The sequence below is a fragment of the Crassostrea angulata genome, unplaced genomic scaffold, assembly GCF_025612915.1.
Source record: "Crassostrea angulata isolate pt1a10 unplaced genomic scaffold, ASM2561291v2 HiC_scaffold_118, whole genome shotgun sequence".
NCBI classification, from domain to species: domain Eukaryota; kingdom Metazoa; phylum Mollusca; class Bivalvia; order Ostreida; family Ostreidae; genus Magallana; species Magallana angulata.
Genome location: NW_026441673.1, coordinates 354,418 through 378,832, shown reverse-complemented (window position 1 = coordinate 378,832; position 24,415 = coordinate 354,418). Strand labels below are relative to the sequence as shown.

Sequence of the window (24,415 nt, the reverse complement as noted above, 5' to 3'; positions counted from 1 at the left end):
GGGCGCAGCAATAAGTTCGTTTTCACAATAAAACGAACGACCATGTAGAAAAACTACAGACATGATTAATATGTGACCGATAGAATCTAATCTAAAGTTGCTAAAAACCTCATGTGGATTTTCTTTAAAATAATCGTCGAATGTCTCAATTCAGGACATTCTTTTATCGTGTCAGCACCCACTGCAAACATGTAACATGAAAATTTGATTATGATTTAATTTGATTTTTAACGCTTTGTAGTGCAGCCGTGGCTGATCTCCTCGGCGAAGGATAGATTTCCTTAAGGTATACGCTACACAGCACAGAACCCAGGCAGATTTGAACATTTTGCAGTATAATGACTAAACTCTATCAAAGAGATTTTTTTTTATTTTTAACTTAAAACCTACAATTGATCTATGTTTGATATTGCTATAGACTAAAAATGACATTGCTTTTATTAATTAAGTGAACAATTTCTTAATTGACACCCTATCGTTTAATCCATTTACTTTTATGTGAAATCAAACCTAAAACACTTCTTGAGTTCGCAGCTAAATAAACTCATATATGGGAGACGCAACTCTCGTGTATTAGATAACCGCTGACCGCCAGGTAGTCAAGCCGCTGACCACCAGGTAGTCGAGCCGCGACCATAATTTTTTTCTCGGCCGCGGGTGAGGGATAGATTACGTAATGGTACACACACACAGCTCTGGCTCAAGGTAGATTTAAAATGCATGCAGTTTATTACTACAATGCAAATCATCGATTTTTTTAAAACCGTATTTTGTGTTTTACTAGAAAAGAAAAATAATGTTTTGTTTTCCGATTCCCGTTTTTAAGGATTGTCCACTATAAGAACTTAACACCAGTGACTTAAACTCCTAAAACTCCAGCACTTTTTATTGGTGTAAAATGAAAGCCCTTGATATTCTGCACAACGTTTATTCTACTTGTCTTGACAAGATATTCTTCGTTTAAAAGATACAAAGGAAAACATGTCTAATTTTTGCACTTTTTGAATCCTGTTTTTTTTTTTTACCCATAAATTCTCCTAAAAAAACGTAATCCAAAAACAAAAAGCGATGTGCACAACGACAATGTCTCTGTTATTCAATTCGTTGGATTCACAATCCTTGCAATCAAAGTCTTGGAACCTTTGTCTGGAAACCAAATCCAATTTTCTAAAAAATTTTAAAAGGGTAACTCGTTAACGGAAAAGGATTTTTAAAATTTATGAATTGATTAAGATAGTGTTGTTTAATGTCTATTAGTTGAACATTTGAGCAAAAACCGTTCAGAAATGGGCACGATATGAAGCTTCGAAGTTCACGTCTAGGAAGAAAAAAAGATAGGAATGCGTATCGTATTCTCATTTGAAAGAAGAATAATCGTTTACTTTAAAACGGGGCATGGGTAAGCTTGGCCGCTTTCATTCAGCGTGTTGCTCTTGCTAATATGATTAAAATTATGTGTCAAAACATAATAAATACTTGATATAGGCTGATTATAAAATTATGCAAATCTAACTCGACCAACAAAGGATTGAATGAACTACGGAGATTGTTACTAAACGTAATTAACGACGAAAGAGGTAATGAATGTTTTTTTATATAAAAAAAAGAATCAATGTTCTTCTATTAAAAAAAAGTTTGAAATTCACATAGTTTTACAAAAACTACTTGTCGTTGTTTTCAGAATAAATCATGGCATTCCGTAAGAAAGGTTACAAAACGAATAAACCGCACGATCACGCACGAACACGCACGGTAAAAAACGCAAACCAATTTCCCTGATACACACACGATCACGCACGTTACACGATAATGTATTCAAATGATCCCAACTTTTAAAAAGGCATCCAGTCATAACTGCCATTAATGGGCGACAGTAGTGTAATAAAATAAAGGAATAATGATGTATATCGGGAAATAAGTTGTTTATTCACATACGCACAAATGATATGTACTTTTGTTTGATGAGAACATAGTTTGTGAAAGATTGGTGTACTCGTAGGAGTCAAAATAAATAGACTTTGTGACACGACATCTGATAGAACTATACAGGAAACAACACTGTTTCGGTAGGATCGATTTATAGAACGAGATTCTCCTAACAGAGCAATGGTGATGGTGTTCAAGACTATTTCATTTATTTTGGTCACTTTTATGTGTGTTTACTTTAAAGTGGAAGGTTGTAAGTACATATATTGTATGTTTTGGTTCAAACCAATATGTAAATTGTATTTTTAGCAGGATGAGAAAGCAAATTAGAGATTTTTATACATTTCAGTTATATTTTAAAATTCACCGTTATCTAGAGGAAATCTATTGATTGCTTTGGAAATTTCCTTTGTGTCAAACGTTAATACACGATTAAAAAAAACGAAACAAATGTATGGATATTGAATGGAAGAAATGAAGTTAAATTATCAACAAAAAAAACAAAACAGTAGGACAAGTAATATGAATGAGTTAACAATTTGAACTACCTTAAAAAGGCCAATACTAACCAGTGGGCAAATAATTGGTATTTCAGAATGTTTTAACGATTAAAAAGTCAATGCAGCAATAAATACTGACACTTTAACAAATCCTAAAGACTGCTTTATGATCCGATATAGACATGAATCTGGCATGTGAGAAACATACTTGGCAGACTTCAGAGAACTACCCCTCCTCCAGAGCTGTAGACGGATTGTGTGGAAATCTATCAGAAAGCGGAGGCCAGTGTGCGGTGTCTTTGGAGTCGAACGCCGATGTCACTTGGCTAGTGGACCTCGGTACAATTCAGAGTATTCATAAAATAGTCATACATTATAGAACCGATGAAATGCCATTTGGTGAGTGGATTAAAAATTACTCTGAAATCGTAGAAAAATTGAATAAATAACTATTAAAATTCGTAGTAACTTTCGTGGCATTCAAAATGCTCCAATGTACCCAGATTCAGAAACTCAGCTTATGCGATCTCTACCCTGGTAGAAATTTTTAATCATGTTTTTGTTTCTCTCTCCAATTCTTCTTCTGTTTTAGCAAACAGTGATTTGGCAGGCACCTTTCTTGGATTTTCTGTCTATGTGTCGAATACAACAGTCAAGGAGGACGGGTACCTGTGCTATCACGACACGACGTATACACCGTCAACTATTCCGTCAAGTCTGACCATAGAATGCACCGTGCCAGGTCGATATGTGATCTATTTTAACACCAGAGAAGGCAATCTGTCCACAAAACCTGGCTATTCTACAAAAGCACAAATAAATCTATGCAAAGTGGAGGTGTATGGTATAAACTACTATATAGAATAATAGTTTATTACAATTCATGCTTATTCTTTTTCAAAAATGTTTAAATTACATTGGATTTTATACCTCTTATTTAAAATATCAGTAATGCAAGGCAGTACGTCGTAGACTGATAGGGTGACATGTTTAACAAGCGTTTTATAATGGTTATGACTTTTACTACCAGCATTGCTTTCCTTTTAACAAGGTTGTCCTCTAGGGTTCTATGGTGTGCATTGCTCAAAGACTTGTCCAGTTAACTGTCACCATTGCAGCATTGTGTCTGGAGAATGTCTTGGAGACTGTCGGCTTGGTTTTTCCGGACAATTCTGTGATAATTATGAAAGAAGTATGTAGAATTTAAAATGACACGGTAGAATTTCATTAAAGAAATCATGAAATATTATACATGTTTCACACAAACCAAAACCACTCTTAATAGAAAAAAATGATAGTATTATCTGGTCATGATCCACATACTATCGGTTAAAAGGTAAGTCATTATTTTTTTTCATTCGAGAAAAAAAAAAGGATTATTTTTTCAATAAAAAAGTTAAAAAGTGTTTATTTTTCTTTCTAAAATGACTCAAATTGATTTTGTTCACATTTAAGATAGATCAAATTTATTTATTTATTTTTTTTATTATTTCTTTGCGCAGTTAATATGGCATTGCATCGTCCGACTTTTCAACTGCATACACTTTTTGACGGACAACCAAGTTCCAGACTCGTTGATGGTAAAAAAAGTGATCTTAATATACTCGGCAGTCAGTGCACTTCTACTCAAGATGGCCAGTCGTTTGTAATGTGGAGGGTAGATTTAGAAAATTACCGTCGCATTGAACGCATTGTTATCTACTCAAGAACAGATAATAAAAAATGGGGTGAGATACATTTGATAGATAAATGATCAAAATGCACTATTGGTGTACTTATTCATAATAAGAAATGTATTGATATTTTAGATGTCAACAATGGGTTTACAAGAAGACTTTTAGGGTTTTCAGTTGCCGTTTCGAATACGACTGATTACAATCATGGCGTTATTTGTTATCATGAGAGAAAATACAACAAGTATACGATACCTTCCACTGTGGATTTTTTCTGCTCTGCTGTTGGTCGGTATGTAATATTTTACAATGAGAGACGCCCAGGAATCAGCTACCCAGAAGATTACAGTCAATACGCCTTTGTTGACCTCTGTGAAATAGAAGTTTATGGTACTTGAAATTTAGTATAAAGAAAAAAATAACGTATAATCATTCAGCAGTTAACTGGAACATATAACAATTACAAGCTTTTATTCAAAGGTTGTCCAATACCCCAGTATGGATTTGAACAACCAGCCTGCACACTTCCTTGTGCTGCCTTGTGTAAATATGGTAAAACTTATTTCTGCTCTACTTGATAAGTTTGATAATATAAAATTTAACAAAAACGTTACGTTGCAGATATGAAATTTAAAACAACAAAACAAATTGCACCACTCGATCTCTAAGGCGAGATTGCATTTTGTTAATCTGCATATTAGTGTCTTCATATCTTATTATCATCATGAAAAAAAGTGTTTTTCTGACAAAAAAAAGTATATGAAATGTGAAAATAAAACCACTACAGCGTAAAGTTAAAACTTTGACTATAAAATTCTTTCAAACAAAATATTTTTTTATTACAGTCTGTAGTATTTCAGTTGTTACAACAAGCTATAAAAGATTAAATATTATTTTTTTTATTTAAATTATTATTATTATTATTATCATTATTATCATTATTATTATTATTTTTGTTTATTTTAGATATGGAAAATCTGAGTTACAGGAAACAAACTTGGCTGTCATCACCATTCAGCCCTTTTATGGCTGGCGATAAAGCAGTTGATGGACGATATACGTCACGCCATTACTCAAGTGGACAGTGTGCTATATCAAAACCATCAACACAAATAACATGGTGGGTTAATCTGGAAAAGATACACAGGATCGAACTCGTCGTAATCTATTTCAGGACCGATAACGTACAATGGGGTATGGTAACTTGTATCTGGTAACATTAAATTATAAAGTTTTGTAAAAAGAAAGTGTAAAAAGACCAATTGGTTTCTAACAATTACAGGTATTTATAACCTGTTTTTTTTTAAGTTTAAAAAAAATTATTTCAAAAAAGAAATTATTTTTAATTATCTTTTCTGTATGAAATTAAGAACTATTGTCAGACTGACTTAGCTTTATTTTTTTTTTTTATTCAAATTGACCTTTGTCCTATATGCCCTTTTGAAATTAACCAATGTAAAACGTTTGATGTCATGTAGTCCGATGTCTCTACAATGCTTTGTTTAAAAGTTGTGTTTTAAACAAAATTGAGAAATGTTAAGGATCAATGACTACATAATGGAGACATCAGGTGATTTTCTTAGTAATATATTGTAATATTTTTAAACTAAATTAAAAACATAGGTTAAATTTTCAAGTCTTTACCTCTAACGATTTGAATGGAGTGGTGATAGCAAAATACATTTGGAAATTCACTAATTCAGATTTTCATATTATCTTGACCATTGGTCGTTATGTTATTTTAACTGGCTAATAAAGACACTTCAATGACAAGCGGTCTAATGTCTCTACGACCTGTGGTAAAAATAGTTGCAAATGTTTCTTCAATAATCTACAGAACCTTCATGAAAAATAAATGCTAGAAGGAAACCTCGAGCTTTTTCAGTTTAAAGAGATTGGAGAACAATCTAAGTGAACCTTACACAACAGTTAAAGTTTAAAGTCTTTGTCGCTTATGGTTTTAGAGGAGCAGCGATATCAAGCATTTCAATCACAATACCTTTGAGACAAAGGGTCAGTTGGTGCTTAAACTCTTTGTTTGCCAATTAGGTAGAGAAAAAAAATTATTAGATTCATCGAATAATGATAACTCTGCCCCGAGAAAAATATGGAAGAAAACGAGAATAAGAAAATAAAATCGATGATTATTCACCCTAGGATAAGAAGACGTAATTATTACAATTTCATTCTGATAATATTTTGGTCATTTGTATTTAGTATTCATCGATGTTTGTCCCTTTTTGAAAGCAGTCAAAAGATATTGGCTTTTCGTCCGTTTAAGAATTCAACGAACATCAAAACCATGTTTCTGTGTTTGTTAAAGGAATAAACAATGGCTATACGGCAGTTTTCCTAGGATTTTCCTTGTACATTTCGAACTCTACTAATCGTCTTGACGGAATCCTATGTCACCACGATACAAATTACACAAGAGAAACCATTCCTGATCACGTGACTATTGATTGTCCTTATCATGGACAATATGTCATTTTTTACAATGAACGTCTGCCCGGAGTTACCTACCCTTCCGGGTATTCAAACTTGGCTTATGGTGACCTGTGTGAAGTTGAGGTCTATGGTGGCAAGTCTGTTTTTATATAATATTTTTTTCTATTTTTTTTTAAGTATTGAGCGTAGAATGTGATGTCTGTAATTTACCGTTTCTGGTAATGAACTGTTTGTCTCATGGGTGGCTGGTGTTTTTAATAATGTTGCGAAAGAAAGTTTATTGTAAAATGTCTTGGTTTATAATGCAGTTTTATTCAATGAAGGTTGTCCCAGTCCTGTGGGTAAAAATCCTCAGTGTTCGAGACCTTGTCCCTGGAATTGTGAACAATGCTACCGTGACACGGGGCTGTGTGCCAAATGTTGGCCTGGATTTCGAGGTCATGCTTGCGAATTACGTAAGTTAATATGGCATATTATATATACTACATTTAAAATATCTTATTCTTTTTGGGCATTTTGAATCGAATAGTTGATAAGTTGTTATTCTTATTTCGTTTCTTTTTTGGATATTATAGACTCCGCCTTTAAATTCTGTACATTTTTCTTTAACTAAGAAAATGTTTTTTTGAGTACCACTAGGTAATCAAATATATCGGTTGAGCTGATATCAAATAAGGTCCAAGGGTTTTGGAGTAGATTTGCACGTAGCTCGTCTGTATTCTAAGAACTTTGCATCAGTTTAAGGTTGAATCCTTGTTAGTTTTATTAATAGTTTTTTTCAATATTCACGAAATGAGCGATAACATGCTTAAATAGTCATTTATGAAATGTACTTAACTTTAAGTTACAAAATCGACTTGTAGTGTTGTTACATACTTGAGTAATGTAACGTTATATATCAGTATTTTTATCTCCAGGCCAACTAAACGGAATTAAAAATGTTTAAAACAAGGTAATAAAAATGTGTTCATAATATATTTGTCTGTATTCATTTTTCTATTATCCACATTCAGTCATAAGAGTAGGACTATTTAAGACTTTTAATGTCAAATAATATGTTATTGGCTCACGTAAAACAATATATTTTGACCATAACTTATTCCAGAGTCGGTGTTTTGATGTGCTATAGAATGAGTAAATTATTATTTTTATCAGTGAACAGGAATCATGCTAAAATGTTTTTATCTGATGCAGTGAACAGAAATACAGGCTTCATGTTTCGAAATCAAGTTTTTAAATACATACTGATTAAAATAATCAATAAAAGGTTTTCAATTAAGATTTGTTAAATAAAGGCTGATCAGTAAATTAGTTTAAAGTATTTAATCATGGATGCCTTATTCATTATTTTCAAAATCACCAAACTTCTCTTTGTCTATAGGGCATCGACAACGGAGGTAATCAAATGGTGCAGACTCAGAAACATATTAAAATGTTGTTATATCTGATACACCTTAAATCAGAATATTTACATATATGCGTGGGTCATTTAGATCAACACATAGTTTTGTTTAAACTAAATCGAGTCCAGCATTAATTCGATCATTGAGCAGACGAAATCACATGTCAAAGTTGTCTTTAATACAAAAATGGGGGGGGCTGAAATTCGCGTATATCTGAGCACTTGCGGTAAAAGATTTTAGACTAGTGGATATTTAGGGGTTGTCGATAAAACAATTTGCAAGATAAAAAATAGTTTTCAATCTTGATTTATTTATGCTAAGGCTGCATCAGCTGTGTGTGTTTATCACCTTTGCGGTATTAGATCTTGTCCTTTTGGTAGTTTGAATATTTGCCATAAGGATCACACTATTCCAACTAAACTATAATTTGTCAAGTATAGCTCCAATGATTTCTCCAAATTAAAAACAAAGACGTTCTTTCCTAAGATCAAATATTTAATTATTACAGCTTGCCAAGCTATAGTTAACGTTACAACGTCATCCAGTGTTATTTACAATGGACCTATATACCAGGCGCTGTTGTCTTCCAATGGACTTTATTATCCGGGCACTGAACGAGGGTATGCATATATAAATATGACTTTATCTGAGAAGTCGACAAACATTGTTGGTCTGTCCTTCACCCTTCATCAGGCATCCAACGTGATGGTTACCTTACTGGATAACAAACAATATGTTATCAAGAAAGTGAGTGTTGTTATAAATTAATTGTGATAACGAAAAAAAGTGATGTAATTGCAAATATTTTTTTTACGTTAATTGCGTGTATCTTCTTCTGCCTTGCGCAACGTTTAAAGTATTATGAGCGGTATTGTGCATTTTTGCCCTTAAAACTAACGTTTTATAAAAAGTTTTAAAATGAGGTGGAAGATAGTCATAATCATAATGAAAAAAAGGTGTTAAAAGTTATCACCACATTGACATCGTAATGAAGAAATGACGTTGTAAAGACTATCTTTTTTGATAAATTAATGTTTTGTAGCAAAATATAGGTGTTTTCCGATGGTTTTTTGACTGAGAAACATCGAGCGCAGGCTTGCTCAAGCACCATTTTTAGTATAGTTATCTGAAGTAAAACTTCTTAAAATCGCACTAGAGCAGATATGCGCCGTATATTTCCGAATGCAAAATGTAAAGCAAATGAGAATATTTTCATTTGTTTGCAAATTTGAGGGAGTTAGGTCACTTGGATGACGTCATAGATACACAGCCAATGAGCAATGATGACTAAAATTAAGATTAAAGTGTTATGCGTCCACTGTACAATGAGTTTTGAAGATTTGATACGATACTATTCAGAAACTAGTTTAAACTAGGGCAGATATTTGGCCATTTTTTTTTTGTTAGAAGATTATATATGTTAACGGAAGTTAGTACATGTAAAACAATAATAATTGATATCGTTCAATATCCAGAAAAATGTAGTAATATATCTATTCTTGCATATATAATTCCTTATAGGAATATATAGAATTTCGAAAACGTTCAAAGCTGTGTGAACTTTTTAATGACGTTACAATGAACATACAGCAGGCTTAACGCTTTTCGCTGCGATTATTGTAAACATAAGAACACAGATTTTTTTACAATACTTAACAGCTTGAATCTTTCAAATGTAAGTATATGTAATCAATAGCAATGTTTTCAAAGATTACCGGGATATGAGTGTGGTTGGTATATGATCAAATCTGTTACGAATCTTTTCGGTCTTCAAAAATTCAATCAGGTGACCAACTAAGTTCATAAAACGGTGAACTTTTTAAATTGCTGTCAATGTTTTAATTGTCCATACATATAGCAACCTTAAAATCATGAATTAGTTATTCGTGCATTTTTGCAGTATTTCGAACACTCCTCAGACAATCAGAAATGGAATGTAAAAGTAATGAACAGCGTGATCTCTCAGGTTCATTCCATCAGTGTAGCGGTGGTGTATAAGCACCAGTTTACTATCTCAAGTTTGAGGCTTCCTCTGCGAAAATGCAAAAATGAAGATATATCATCTGAGGTATGATATAAATCAAAATATAATTTAATTGTGATGGTATTTTTGGGGAAAATTATTGCATATTATTAAACTCCTGAATAAATCGAATCGATAAAGTAAAATGATAAATATGATAGAAAAACTTAAAAGAATGTAACTTTTACAACAAAATTTTGTTCTTTTTATTTCAGACACAGAAGAATGATGATGTATTTAAATACCTCTAAAGACTCATTTAAATGTATTTTTTTAAAGTGTAAAAATTATAATAAAACGTAATTCTCCCTTTCACGTGTTTGACTGGAACTCATTTTTGGGTATTTCGAAAAACAATGTTATCTTAAGATTGGAAAAATATTAAACATTGCACTTAAACGCAAGTTTTTCTATTTTATCGTTTGTGCCAAAATTAATACATAGAGCTTACGTAAAGTGCGAACTACTAGTTGTTGTTTTTTTTAGAGAAATATGTACCAATAAACATATGAATATGTATTAATTATAAACAACATGTGTCTACAAAATCATGAATTTAATTGAATATAATAAAAAACGTGTTTGTTTCTGAATGGTGATATCAGTTGATAAAACATTGCTTTAGCTCTGTTTGTGTCGCTATTGGTTAAATGAATTTTCATAATTAATAACATGAATTTTCATAAATAATAACATGAATTTTATTCTTTATTATTGATCTGACATGATATTTTATTTATCAATAAAATAAGAGATTTTTATGATAAGAGTCATCGGGAAAAACCCATTTGGTATGAAGATATCGTTTGAAAGGAAAGAAAATATGGATAAATAGAAATCAATTAATTTATTACTTTTTATTTTAATAATTTCTTCAAATAAATCAGAGAGCTAAAAGGCTATCGCTTAATGCTAGTTCTAAGCAGACATGCTATCAAATTGTTATTAATGATACTAGACTTTGACCCGTGTGTGCACGGGTTTACATTGCTTATGCTATCGGACATTTACGAAAAAGATACATCGTAATATGTTGAAATTTACATCAATCCCCACATACTGCTTAGAATAAGCTGTGTCTCGGGACAGACTTTCACCACAGTTAAAATGCATTCCATAATACCCGTTATGTACATGTAGCAAAATATTGCAGAATCATTTCGATACGATTTTTGAGAAAATTAATAAAGCTGCATTGAAAATAATAGCGCATATTTTAGATTGTCTCGTAATATGCGCCGTTATCAAAGTTCTCCCCCGCAATAATCATCTGAATTTTATGTCTACATAATGTATCCGGGATTTTATTATCCAATCGCATAGGGTTTGACATTTAGGCACTTTATTTCCCGATTATCTCCCTTTTTTCATACAGCAGCGGAAAGGAAAGGTTGGTAATTTAAGGAGCCCAAAATATTTTTATAATTTCTAAATAGCCGCCCAACCCTACCCTTGTTTTACATGTATTATGGTATGTATTCTTTTTTTACAAATTTTAAGGACATACAAAATGTACCTTGAGTTTATTGAGTTAATGTTATGAAATAGTTTGCTGCCGTTTGGTTTTTGCTTTCTCTTTTCAGCAGATAGCTGGGTAAATGGTCCGATGATGGTGACCTGGACAGCTCTCTTTGGGTTATTGCTTACGTCACAGTGGTCGAGAGGGCGTAATTGTCACCTTCAATTTAACCATCCAACTGATTTTAGCATGTAGTGAGTTTGTTGTGGTTGATGTTGATGTATATAGATATGTTATGTGGACTAATAAGACATTTGAGTAAAAAAAATCTAAATTATGTAATACAAATATATTATCAAAGTTTGTGTTGAATTGTGTCCGTAGCACGATTGTGGTCAACCCAGCGTGCTACTTTTCCCAGCAGGGAGGGCATAAAATGTTGATGTAGGGGGTATGCCATGTTGTCGGCTACCCCATTGTTGTAACAATTTTTGACCACTGTGGACATTACCTGCCAACTTAATAAATCCGTTCATAAACACTTGTGTTGTTGAAAATATACTTATATAAGGTCTTTGATAACAGTCAAAATATTCATAACAAACCATGTTGAGGCTGTAAATAGCTTTCATCTAAAATTTAATTCATATAAATGAAGAATGCAACACTTGTTCACCAACTATTTTTACTCGCTTCCAATTTACACACCAATTTGACATTCGGAACTCTCGGGACTTTTCATATTAAATGCCATGAGTTAGAGTTAGAGTTATCTCCCGTATTACTTTTGATGATCAGTATATATAACAAATTTTCAATGAAAATTGTCACGTATTTGTAATACTGTGTCTGAGTTTATCAATGCAAATCGGATATTAAGGAGACATAAACTAAAACGCCTCTCGTGTTTAGCGTGAATGTAATGCGCATGCACAAGATTATAAAAAAAACCCCAGATGACTTCCGGATTTTTAAAAGAAATTGTTGTTGATTATTAATTAGCGAAGCTTCACTGAGAAAAAATAATTGGTAATCTTCAAGTACCAATGATGTTTAAAATGTATAAATACAGTACTCTTCCAATTTCTTGGTATTACAGCCCAAAAATTCGAGTCAATTATTTTAATATAGTAGTATAGATAGCAATATTCGGTTTTGGTTTGTTTCATCGTCAGCTTATCATTGTTATTTACTCTGTAATGACAAAACCAAATGATAACAGGCTTCAGCCAAAGACAGGGGCGTTGCTGGTTCAAACCCCGCATTGATCACGTCATATTGTGTCTTAAGCACTTTCACACGGCACTATTTGCATTGTCTTAGTCAACAAAGCTCAAAATGGGTTCCGACATCACATATACTGGAAGTTTACATCCGATGGACTGTTGTCTCATGAGAGGGGTAGAGGGTAAATGCACTACGCTAATTATTTTTCAGCGCAAGGGATGTTAAGGAAGCATATGGAATCTAGAGTAACATGCAACTCCGTAAAATCACACATCTTAGTTAATATGTACATATTCAAATATCTAAGCAACGAAACGTAAACCAAAAACAAATAAAAAATACTGAAGACAATTTTGTGTTCAGAAAATTAGTTTTAGTATTGAGTATAACGTAGATTAACACATTGATGACGTCATGACTATAAGTTGAATGTCATGTGAATTTGATTGGAAAGCATTGTAAACATACTCAAAATATAACTTATCTAAGAACTCTAATAAAGTAATGTGATGTGATTTATAGAGAATTAAATATAAGAATACTGGGAGAGATGTTAGCTTAATCAAATAAAAGGTTTGAAAATGTGCTTTCATTTCTCGGCCAGGCTATCCCCTGTCATTGTTTACGATATAATATACTGACATGTTCTAGTGATAAAGACACAATATCGATTTAATTCTGTTCTTTTGCCCGAAAAATTAAGTTGACAACGCTTAAAGGGTATGTGTAGTGCCTGTCATTTTTTTTACGGATATCTATGTGAAAAACTATCTTCCTGAATATCTGACTGCGATCGCATACGTACTTTTCGAGATATTTTGAGAAGACTCGATTTCACACTTAAAGGATTTTTTGATGAAGCCGACTTGTTTCGAGATTAACTGTGACGTCACGCGGTCAACGCCGCTAAATGAAAAACCACAAATTCGTATGTAAACAGTTCGTTGTATTGCATTATTTTATCTATTTGTATCTCTGTATTTCTTTATCATCAACCCTGGATGACATAATATATTGTTCAAAACCATATTTTTAATCCCGCGAAAACGCCAAATTTGGAAAATTGTTTGCTTTCTGAATTCAGTTAATTGTGTACCGTACTTCGCATGAAAATTTAAAGGCGATGAAGAAAAATAGCGATCAATCAAAGCAATATTGTTATAAGAGACATATTGTCGTTTATCTTGTTTTTTATATTGTCATTCTTTCAGATAATTTTTCCATGACATTTTTACTAATATTTAAGTATTTTTTACATACTTTGTAGAATGTCACGGGGGATCTGATACTCCTATTTTACATTCCTTGTCAAAATTTTAATTTAGAAATTACCACCAAATTATTGATCAACGCAATTTATTTCGGGAATAATAGTTTGATTACACTAAGCAAAATAAGACTTTGATAAGTGAATTGTAACTTTTGTCATTTTCTTAGTGACTAAATAAATAACAATACACAGTGCACTTATTTTTAACACTTTTTACTTATTGATAGTTTCTTGATTCGTTAAAACTGCTTGACGGACTATACACATTTCTTAGCTTAAGAACGCCTGATTTTGCACAGTGTTTTTTTTTTTTTTTTTTTTTTGCTTTATCTGGTTATACAGTAGTAGTTTATTATACACAAACTCAGTCAACAGTCTAGAGGTGTGAAACCCCTCTTAGTTCACAAGACCTGTGTACCATGTGTATGCATAATCCAAATACGCACGTGTCTGAAGCAGTAGCTTCGTTAATTTACCTGTTTATTTGTGTCGCACCCTAATGCACATCGTTTATCATGTTTTATCTCTGTACAACCTTCATGATCGGAGTCTTATACTTGACAGGTTTATTATGTCAGAAACGTTATAAAGTGAACAGATTTATTTTTGTCTTTTTTTAAACATTTCCTTAATCATCAAAATTTTGATTTCTGTAATTTCGAAAATATATATAATTTTTATAACATTTATTAGTTTTTAGTATTTTGTAGTTTCTGAAGCATTTTTCAAATTTCAAATTTTTATATATTCAGTCCATACACTAAATTAACTGCCTTAGTTTAATCAATGACAGACAAAATTTGCATTAATTCAATGGTGATTAAAAATTAAAAAAAAATGGCGATGCACTGTAGTTTGCTTGAGTTGAGACATATAACTATTAACATAAAGAAATAAAGTACATTTATATAGACGGTGTGCACTTATAATGAGATAAAAAGCCATCAAGTTGTATTCTTAAATTGAAACATATGTTGAGAAAAACACAACTAGAAAAACAAATATATTATTGGAGACACAAACAGTCTCGTAGATTATATATGTTTTTTTTAAATGTTTGTTTTATTCTTTTAATTACATCACATTTCAATTAAATAAAACAATAAATTTGGCATGAAGTTGCTGTACTTTTGACACAATAAACGGCCTCCTACAGCCAAAACGGTTATCCCTCAGCCATACAAGAGGAATAACGCAACTTATACCTTATATTAAACGCGATCATTTACAGTTTATCCACGATACTGTGAAAAAACCAACAAACATACAAACGGGTTTTTAACAGCATAAACAACCAATAAGCATCCCTACAATAAAACAAAAGTACATAACTAATAAATTTGTCTATTAACTTCAAATTAATATTTTCTTTAAAATATATCCTTAATTTCAAAACAAGGTGCTATCGTAAATAAAAAAAAAACATATTTCATTTCATCAAAGGAATAATTTTCTTATTTTGCAAAATAAGATCGGTAAATGTCTGGTTAGTATGCGTATCGTTTAGTACACAGTAGCAAACAGACTATTGAATAATTCATTTTAAAAAATTAAAGACAGACATACCTTCATAAATAAAGGTAGTCATAAACATATTACGTGTTATATTGCAGTGAGAGAAAGTAAATTGTATTTATTTAGATCAGTAAACTTTTCCACATGGGGATAAGAACAATTATCTTTTATTGATTTATTTTGGCATTTTTTTAAATTGATGCAGTCTTGTTTCTTCTATACAGCACAAGGCAATGTGAAGTATTTGCACTTTATTCCCCCTTTTAACGACAGTTTATCAACATGTGTTTTTTTTTTTTTAAGTAAGTTGAATTTTAATCAAAACAAGTTGTAGAACACTAAAACAACATAATTGCTAAGGTGATATTTAACAAATATTGACATGTTCTGCAGAGTTGTGATCAATAAGTCTGGCATTCGGAACACTTAAAAGATAGTTTAGTTTTAGAAAAGTTCATAAGCTTGAGAAAGACAAACACCATGCTGTACACGATATTTGTTTTGTTTCTCTGGAGTTGTATAGTTCCTCAAGGGAGGGGAAGTAAGTTTTTTCTCCTTATGTAAAGTATGAATCCTTTTTTTTAAGAATCCATGTTTGTTGCAAGTCTTTCCATGCGTTTTTTATGATATTGATAAGAAAATAATGTCCATATTTTTTTTCTATTGTATTTTGTTTAAATTGATAATTGAAACCCAACGCATTAACAGATTGAATTGTAATGTATACTTTATGATAGTCCTCTGATATAAATTATTTTACGGTGTAAAACCTTTGTAGCCAGGTTTTTACACTACTACAACTAAAAAGGGAAGTTAAATTATAAACTCAAAGAAAATGCATTGTATTTATTTAGATAAGTAAACTTTTCCACATGGGGATAAGAACAATTATCTTTTATTGATTCATTTTGGCATTTTTTTAAATTGATACAGTCTTGTTTTTCAAAAAAATACGAAAAAATTTGTACATTTAAAATGACCTTTAAAAAATATACAGATTAATTATTAGGATAAGAGATGCTTCACGGAGCATGTCATTTTTTAATTGTTTTATATTGTGTACGCATTTTACCTTATTAAAAAAAATGTACAGTTTAGGCGTATAAAAATAAACAAAAGTTCATATTAGATCACAATAAGTTATGAAGGTTATTTTTTTAATGTTTCAATCAAATTTAAGATTTGTTTGCCCTTTTTAGCGCCAAAAATGAACGACCAGCGCTTAAAAAATTAGTCAAAAACGTTGACGTAACTGGACACTTTGGAGCACCCGGCAATCATTAAATAAAACCAAAGGATTCTTAAATGTTGCTTTTTTTATATAACAAAGGTTTACAGCTGGAAACACAATTGGAATTGAAGATTTGAAAATGAAAATACTGATATCTTGAGCTCTTGCAGTACCCCCCCCCCCCCAAAAAAAAACCTATGGATTTCGCTTAATTTCTTATCTTAAGTCGAAACTGTGTGAACAGAGATATTTGGACCTAAATGATCAATGATCTGACACAAAAGACATACAAAAATTTGACAAATAATAGCGCGAGCATGCGTTTTAAAGATGTGTTAATAGCATGACACGTGTGTGAACTAAAAAGGTGTTTACTTTGAAAAAGAGTGCAAGTTTAATTTGCCCTCAGTAGTTTGACGTCACTTGATTTCGTGGAAATATGAAGCGTGCTCCTAAGATCCATTCAATGCAAAACAAAAATCGCTGCATTTGTGGAAAATAATTTAAAAACATATGATTTTTTGAATACTTATTTTCAATTGGTAGTCAAATAATAAAAGATCCTACAAAGTACACAGTAATTTTGCCGTAAATCACTTTTCCGCGAAGTTACTAACAACTCTCGTATCTATAGAATCTTAATATTTTCTAAAACATTCCATGTCACGGCAGCAGTCATCATGAAATTTTAAGAAATGATATAAATTTAACAATATTATAAATTAAAGTCCATTCTTCCAGACATAACTGAATTCCTTTGTGCGTTATTTACCGCAAGCTGTTGCTCATCATATGGTTTTAAATTAAAACGTTTAAACATAAATGTTTCTTATCTTAGAATGATAGCATAATGGACTGTTGTCAAATAAATAAAGCATGGTGTTAAACGTTTACGGGAATAACTTTGGTTGATTACGTAATGAAATCCTGTTAAGGCCAAAAAGCTTCCATGCATAAGATTTGATCACGTACCACCAAAGTTATTATCGGGATATTTTTTTAAGATAACATTACTTTTTAATACTGACATTTACGTTTGAAACAGGCATATTATTTAGAAGTTAATACCCGTGAATTACAGTAAAGCGACTGTCTAACGATAGGGTATCAATTTATTGTTACATCCTTTAAGTATTTGCAAAGATTTGAACGTTTTCGCTATTCTATAGCTTCATATAAGGAAAGATATTTGCAATCGTTTATATAACGAGCAAATCATTAATCTAAACCACAAACAGGTCGATTGTGTGTTTAGCATTTAAAGTAATTCTATTCATTGTAGTGAGCCTTGCCAAGAAAAGGCCAACATGGCAGTCCTCTGAGAAATATTCCTCCGACAAGGCGGTAGATGGAAACTTCTCGTTAGTTGGTGACAGTTGCACATCTGAGGCATCTCCAACTGATGTCACATGGATGGTAGACCTCGAAGACATAAAGAGTATAGCATATATATGGATAACTTATCGAACGGATAATGCACCATTTGGTAAGATACAGTGCATATTTTGATGGATGAAATGCCTTTAACAAAATCAAATCAATTTGTTTTGATTTTTAGCTCACCTGAGCTGAAAGCGCAAGTGAGCTTTTCTGATCACAGTTTGTCCGTCGTCCGTCCGTCTGTCTGTCTGTCTGTCCGTCTGTAAATTTTTCGCATATTAAACTTCTTCTCTAAAACCGCTTATCCAATTTCAACCAAATTTAGCACAAAGTATTCTTATGGTAAGGCAAAAAATAAATTGCAGAAATGAAAGACCTATCTTTATTCAAAGCTGAGAAAACCTTGAAACTGTAGAAAAAGGGGGTGTGCATTTTTAAAAATCTTCTTCTAAAGAACTACTGAGTCGAATTCAACGTAGTGTAGCATAAATTATCCTTATGGGAAGGAGAATATAAATTGCAAAAATTAAGGGCTAATTTGAGTAATTTACGGAAATGATAATAAGATAGAGAGAGAATGAGGGTCAATCAGTTAAACTTCGGGTTCGGTATTTCATATCTCAAAACCCTCCTTGAAACAAAGAAACGGCAATTTTGAACGTATATGAAATGGGACAATCTGACAAAGATAAATTTGGTTGTTGTGGAACAGTTTGCGTGCGAAAGAAATATTTGAAACGTGCAAGATACATTAATGCCGATTTTGTGAAGTAAATTGAGAATAAATATTCAAATGCGTTGATATTTTCACCTTTGACGGTTGTTTTAGCTTGTTTTCATTTTTGTTTCTTTTTTTTATGAATTACGGTTTGCAACTTAGGGGAACTATTGCCTCTATTTTGTAATTTTTACGTAACAATCAAAAATAGATATCGGAAACTAAGACAGCTGACTGTTACTTGCGGAAAATAAGATGCAATAACAGGTATGGTACTTTAACAACTAAAATACACATTCTAATACATTCTAATACGGTATGGTTTTTGCGTAATAGTTGATTACTGCAATGTGTTTTAGGCTAGTTTTAAGTATTTTCTCGTCTATTCAGTCTAAACGGAGATTAATTTTGCTGATGTGTATGTACATTTAGGACAGACATAAATAATTGTTAGCTCACCTGAGGTGAAATATACAGAGAGATATCTTTAAAAATATTCTTCTCAAAAATCAATCAGCCAAAAAAGCTGTAACTTGTGTGGAACCATCCTCAAGGAGTGTAGGTTTAAGCATGATCCCCGGGGGGTACGGTAGAGCCCCAATGGGGAATCAAATTTATAGATACACATGTATAGAGAAAAATCATTAAAATCTTCTTTTCAAAAACCAGTTAGGCAGAAAAGCTGGAACTGTGGAAGCATCTTCAGGTTGTGTAGATTCATTTTTTTTAAATCACGATCCTCGGGGGTAAGGTGGGGCCACAATGGGGGTCGAAATTTTTATATAGGGTTACATAGACAAAAATCTTCTCAACAAAAACCAGTTAGGGCCAGAAAATCTGTTACTTGTTTCGAGGCATCCTCAGTGTAGATTCAAATTTGTTCAAACCACGATCCCGGAGGTAGGGTGCGGTCACAATGGGTGGGTCGAATTTTACATAGGAATACATAGCGAAATCTTAAAAAAAATTCTTCTCAAAAACCAATTGGCAAGAAAAGCTGTAACTTGTGTGGAAGCATCCTCAGGTAGTGTTGATTCATTCTAGTTTTTTTCAAACCATGATTTTAGGGGATAGGGTGGGGCCACCCTGGGGGTAAAATTATGGTGGTGCGTGTAATTCGGTATTATCTCTACGTAATAGTTGATTAATGCAACATGTTCTATTAAGATGTTCAGCAATTTCAATCAAAACGGATATTATTCTCGCTGCTAGAAGTATATAACTAAAGTACATATATCATGAAAAATAAATTGAGTTTTCTCTTTGTTTTAGTGCAGTTTTCTCTTGTTTTAATTGTTTACAAATTCCTATAATTTTACTAACTTGAGAGTCAAGCTTCGAGTTATAAGTAAGATACAGAGCTTTGCGCACAATGCTACTATATGTTTGTACACAAAGCTGAGGTCATCCTCTAGATTGTTTATATGTTCAAATGCAGCTATGCTGAATAGGAAATACCAAGTTTAAAGTTCTTAAGGGTGTTATTTACTCAGGGGTTGAGTTCTCAAATTCCGATTGTTAAAAAGTTCAATGTAATGAGTAAAATTTGTTCTAAACACAAAAAGTATTTATGAAATGAATTATTATTGACAAAACATTCAATAGTTTTACTTTATTATGGAATTATGCTCAAACAAAAATTGACTTTTAGCCAAACAGAGGAAATTCGGACTAAATTTTGCAGATTTTGTTTTCTGCTAAAAGTTTTTTGACAGTAGTCTAATATTAAAAGTTAGGATTTTATATTTAAGTCTACGTAATTTTGCATATTTTCCGTTGGTTTTTCCTCACTTATTCATTAAAATAATCTTATGGCACGAATTATAATAATATTGAAAAATGCTTAAAAACGATAAAAGACATCATATCTCAAAATTTTGATCATTGACCTCATATAACTTTTATGCCAACAGAATAAGGTCAATATAAGTAGTTCATTATCATAAATGTTTTTGTATTATCATCATTCAATTTTTTGTAAAATTAAATCAAAAATGGGTAGGGATTTGAAAACTGATAGAGGAAATTCGGACTGAATTATTTTAAAAAATTGATGCTGAAATATTAATGTTGTGTACTTATTTAGTGCCACTACCATTCGTAAACTGTACCTTATTTTTTAAAGTGTTTAATTATTTGTAATATTTTTATAATTAAGAAAATCTCAACCGTAGTGTAAAATTTTATGGGATTTTTCTTGGATTTTCAATAAATATTCAATGGCCATTAACTCAAAAAGTAGGTCATTGGCCTACTTTTCTGAAAGTGAAAAATAACAATACAAGCAAAGGTCTATAACACACAATAGATGGTTTTTTATTATCATCAGTGGATTTTTTTTTCATTCTGAGTAAACGTCATCCTTAAGTTGAATGTAGTAAACTCATGTGAACAAAAAACATGACTTAAACCAAGCTATGTATCTTGCTTATGATTCTACGATTTACACTGAAATTTTGGTTGATCTTGCTAAAAGGACGATACATGTATGTTTTAATGACTTTCTGGTGCCCCTTCTTCAACGATGAATTGCATAAAATCTACAAACATTTTGATAGTTTTTCGAACACAAGTAAATGAAAACAATGCCTTTTAAACCGTTTCCATAGGCCTGACACATTATTGTTATGAGGATAAAAGCATTATCGGTGTTCTAAAAAAATTATTGCAATGGAAAATCATCTTTGTTTGTACACATTTGTTGATATTTAATAAAGATGAAAATAATGGATGGGCCTTAGTACAAAAGAGCGACGTGCCTGCCAATACATTAATTTGAATTATAGCTCTTTAACATATATGACAACATTTTCAGTTAAGTTTATTTTCTTCAATCAAGTGAGTAAGGATATGAAAGGTTATATGATTATATAATTCATGCCTTCTAAATCGCAATTGTCTATAACGGAGAGGGCCAATTACAATGTTCAATGTTTTAAATTTGAGGAATTGAGCGCATTCATTCTGATGCATTGAGGTACGATTTTCCTCTTTCACATATATCATGTTTTGAAATATAATAAGTAGCAAGTAGTGGAGAGAGAAAATGTACCCTTATGCTCTCATTTATTTTAATCGTTTTATAAAGTGATGGGGGGGGGGTAAAATAAAGAGAACTGGAAGTTAATCGTGAACACCAATTGAAAATTAAGTTATTTATATTGCATATGATTTTTTTTCGGTACAAAAGGGTATTCCATAAAGGTAAAAAAATGTCAAAGATTAAGTATATGCAACAATTAGTGAAAATTCGGATATTCATTTTTGGTTAATCTACCGAGAGGCCACATGACACAATATTCTTTGAACGCCCATATAAAGCCAGTGTTGCTCAGATGAGCGATGTGGTCCATTGGGCCTCTTGTTTAAAGAATGGACTAGTTTTCAAAGATATGCTAACATTTCAACTATCTAAATTGCAACAAAAACCTGATGTTATTCTCAATATATGTAATTTACTTGTGCTGTTTTTTTAAACCTTACAGCTAACAGTGTTTTTGCTAGCAGATTGTTGGGGTTTTCTGTATACGTGTCCAATACAACCAACAAAGAGGATGGTCATTTATGTTTTCATGATTCAGGAAATAGCATATCTACTATATCTAATTTCAAAAGTATAACGTGTGAAGTACAAGGCCGTTTCGTGATATATTACAACACAAGAGAAGGAAATGACAACAAAAGACCAGGTTATTCTACAACAGCTCACCTTGATCTGTGTGAAGTAGTAGTAATTGGTAATCAAAGTTCTGATGTACTGACGGGAGTTGATTTTAATGACTGATTTTTTATTGTATGGATCCAAGCAATATTTAACTCTAGTGTTGTTTAACCAGCTGACTCGGCTGTCTCCGATAATCTCCGACAATCAAAGAGAGACTCTCTGCTGGTCGGAGATTTACGGAGACAGACGAGTGTCTGATTGAAGAAGACTATATTGGACTCAGCGTAGGAATACATAACTCTACAAAAAAATTTTTCGTACATTTAAAATCTGACTATTTTCAAGGTATCTATAAAAAGGTTTCCTTGAAAAACAATGCTTCATCGCACATTACATCAAATTTATCGATTATTTTCAAGAACTAAACTTTGTCAGCGGTGATGATTTGTGCTTAAGTCCAAACACTGTTTCACTTTCGGTTTGCCAAAGTAACTGCATAGTAGAGTTGATTAAAATCAACTCCCAAAAACATAGATCAATTCAAAATAAATATGCTTCAATGTTGTTACTCAAGAACAATTTTGAGACTTTTACTTTCCATTTGTAATAGAGCATTGTTTCAATCAATAGACCCTAAAGTTTTTAGCTGATGCTCTTTTTTTTCAGTCAAAACTAGACTTTGACTTGTGCGTGCACGGGTTGACATTACATATGATATCGGACATTTACGAAATAGATACATCGACACAACGTATATATTTTTTTTTACATTTACTTAACCAAGCGTAGGCCTACAATAAAGTTGTCAATTTCACTACACTCTGCTTAGTTAGAAAATCTAATTGTGTCTTGGGACAGATACATCGACTCAACGTTTATATTTTTTTTTTACATTTACTTAACCAAGCTTTAGGCCTACAATAAAGCTATCAATTTCACTACACTCTGCTTAGTTAGAAAATATAATTGTGTCTTGGGACAGACCTTCACCACATTTAAAAAGCCTCCGATCAGAGACATAAAAAGTCATTTATGTCTCTGCTCCCATATACCCGTAATGTAGCGACAATTTGAAGAATTGCTCCAAAACGAATTTTGAGAAAAATTAATGAAGCTGAATTGAAAATAACAGTTAAATTATTCATAACAAACCATTATGAGGCTGCATGTAAATACATTTTATCTTCATTCAATTATTTGTTATTTCGTTTTTGAGTTTATCAATGCAAATATGATATTGTGGAAACATAAACTAAAGAGCCTCCCATGATTTAGCGTGAATGTAATGCGCATGCGCAAGACTGTAAAAAAAAAAACTCAGATGATTTCCGGATTTTGTAAAGAAATTTTCATAAATTATTAATTAGCGAAGCGTGATTTAGAAAAAAACCAGTGATGTTAATAATGCAAAAAACATAAGACAGTACTTCTTCCGGTTTCTCGGTGTTAAAGCCCAAATTTTAGGTCCATTATTTGAATAAAGTATTAGAGATAGTCTCAAAAAATTCACAGATTTTCAATTCACAAAAGAAACCGGCTTATAAAAGTAACAAGGTAGGAAGAAATAAGTAAATCAACGGCCTTTCTGTTAACAATAAATTTTAAATTCATTTGCTTAAATCAAAACTTGTTTATTGTCAAAGCATTATTCATCATAACTTTAAATCCTTCTTCATTAAGGATGTCCTCTCGGATTCTTTGGGGTCAAATGTTCCATACCTTGCCCGCCTTCTTGTCGACATTGTAACTATAACACAGGGAAATGTCTTGGAGCATGTGCACCCGGATACCACGGTGAAGCTTGTGCAAAATATAGCCGAAGTAAGTACAACATGAGAAGAATACTTAAGACTACATGTCAGATATTGGAATGATGTTGAGCATCGTCACTTAACAAATTTTAAACAAATTTCAACATAAAAACAAAGCAAATAAAATGCAATCATTCAGCATTTTTAAACCCCAAATTTTAACATTG

General features: G+C 32.0%; 2 protein-coding genes across 2 annotated transcripts; both read left to right on the top strand.

The window, feature by feature from the left end:
• Positions 1-4,184: 4,184 nt before the first annotated feature.
• LOC128169356 (uncharacterized) lies at positions 4,185-10,224 on the top strand. The gene is made up of 9 exons (XM_052835513.1): positions 4,185-4,197; positions 4,235-4,489; positions 4,580-4,651; positions 5,066-5,293; positions 6,423-6,680; positions 6,871-7,002; positions 8,459-8,697; positions 9,851-10,018; positions 10,189-10,224. The coding sequence occupies exons 1-9, from the start codon at positions 4,185-4,187 to the stop codon at positions 10,222-10,224; spliced, it is 1,401 nt and encodes a 466-aa protein (XP_052691473.1).
• A 2,546-nt stretch (positions 10,225-12,770) lies between these two features.
• On the top strand, positions 12,771-24,311 carry LOC128169355 (uncharacterized). The gene is made up of 4 exons (XM_052835512.1): positions 12,771-12,840; positions 17,958-18,161; positions 22,259-22,510; positions 24,118-24,311. Exons 1-4 carry the CDS (start codon positions 12,771-12,773, stop codon positions 24,309-24,311), a joined length of 720 nt encoding a protein of 239 aa, XP_052691472.1.
• The last annotated feature ends 104 nt before the right edge of the window (positions 24,312-24,415 follow it).

Excerpts from the sequence above, each read along its gene's own strand:
- LOC128169356 (XM_052835513.1), top strand. Across the intron at positions 4,490-4,579 it reads CTGTGAAATAGAAGTTTATG|GTTGTCCAATACCCCAGTAT; the intron begins GTACTTGAAATT and ends TTTTATTCAAAG. Across the intron at positions 5,294-6,422 it reads GACCGATAACGTACAATGGG|GAATAAACAATGGCTATACG; the intron begins GTATGGTAACTT and ends TGTTTGTTAAAG.
- LOC128169355 (XM_052835512.1), top strand. The coding sequence starts at position 12,771 with ATGGGTTCCGACATCACATATACTGGAAGTTTACATCCGATGGACTGT. Across the intron at positions 18,162-22,258 it reads AACGGATAATGCACCATTTG|CTAACAGTGTTTTTGCTAGC; the intron begins GTAAGATACAGT and ends TAAACCTTACAG. Across the intron at positions 22,511-24,117 it reads GTGTGAAGTAGTAGTAATTG|GATGTCCTCTCGGATTCTTT; the intron begins GTAATCAAAGTT and ends TTCTTCATTAAG.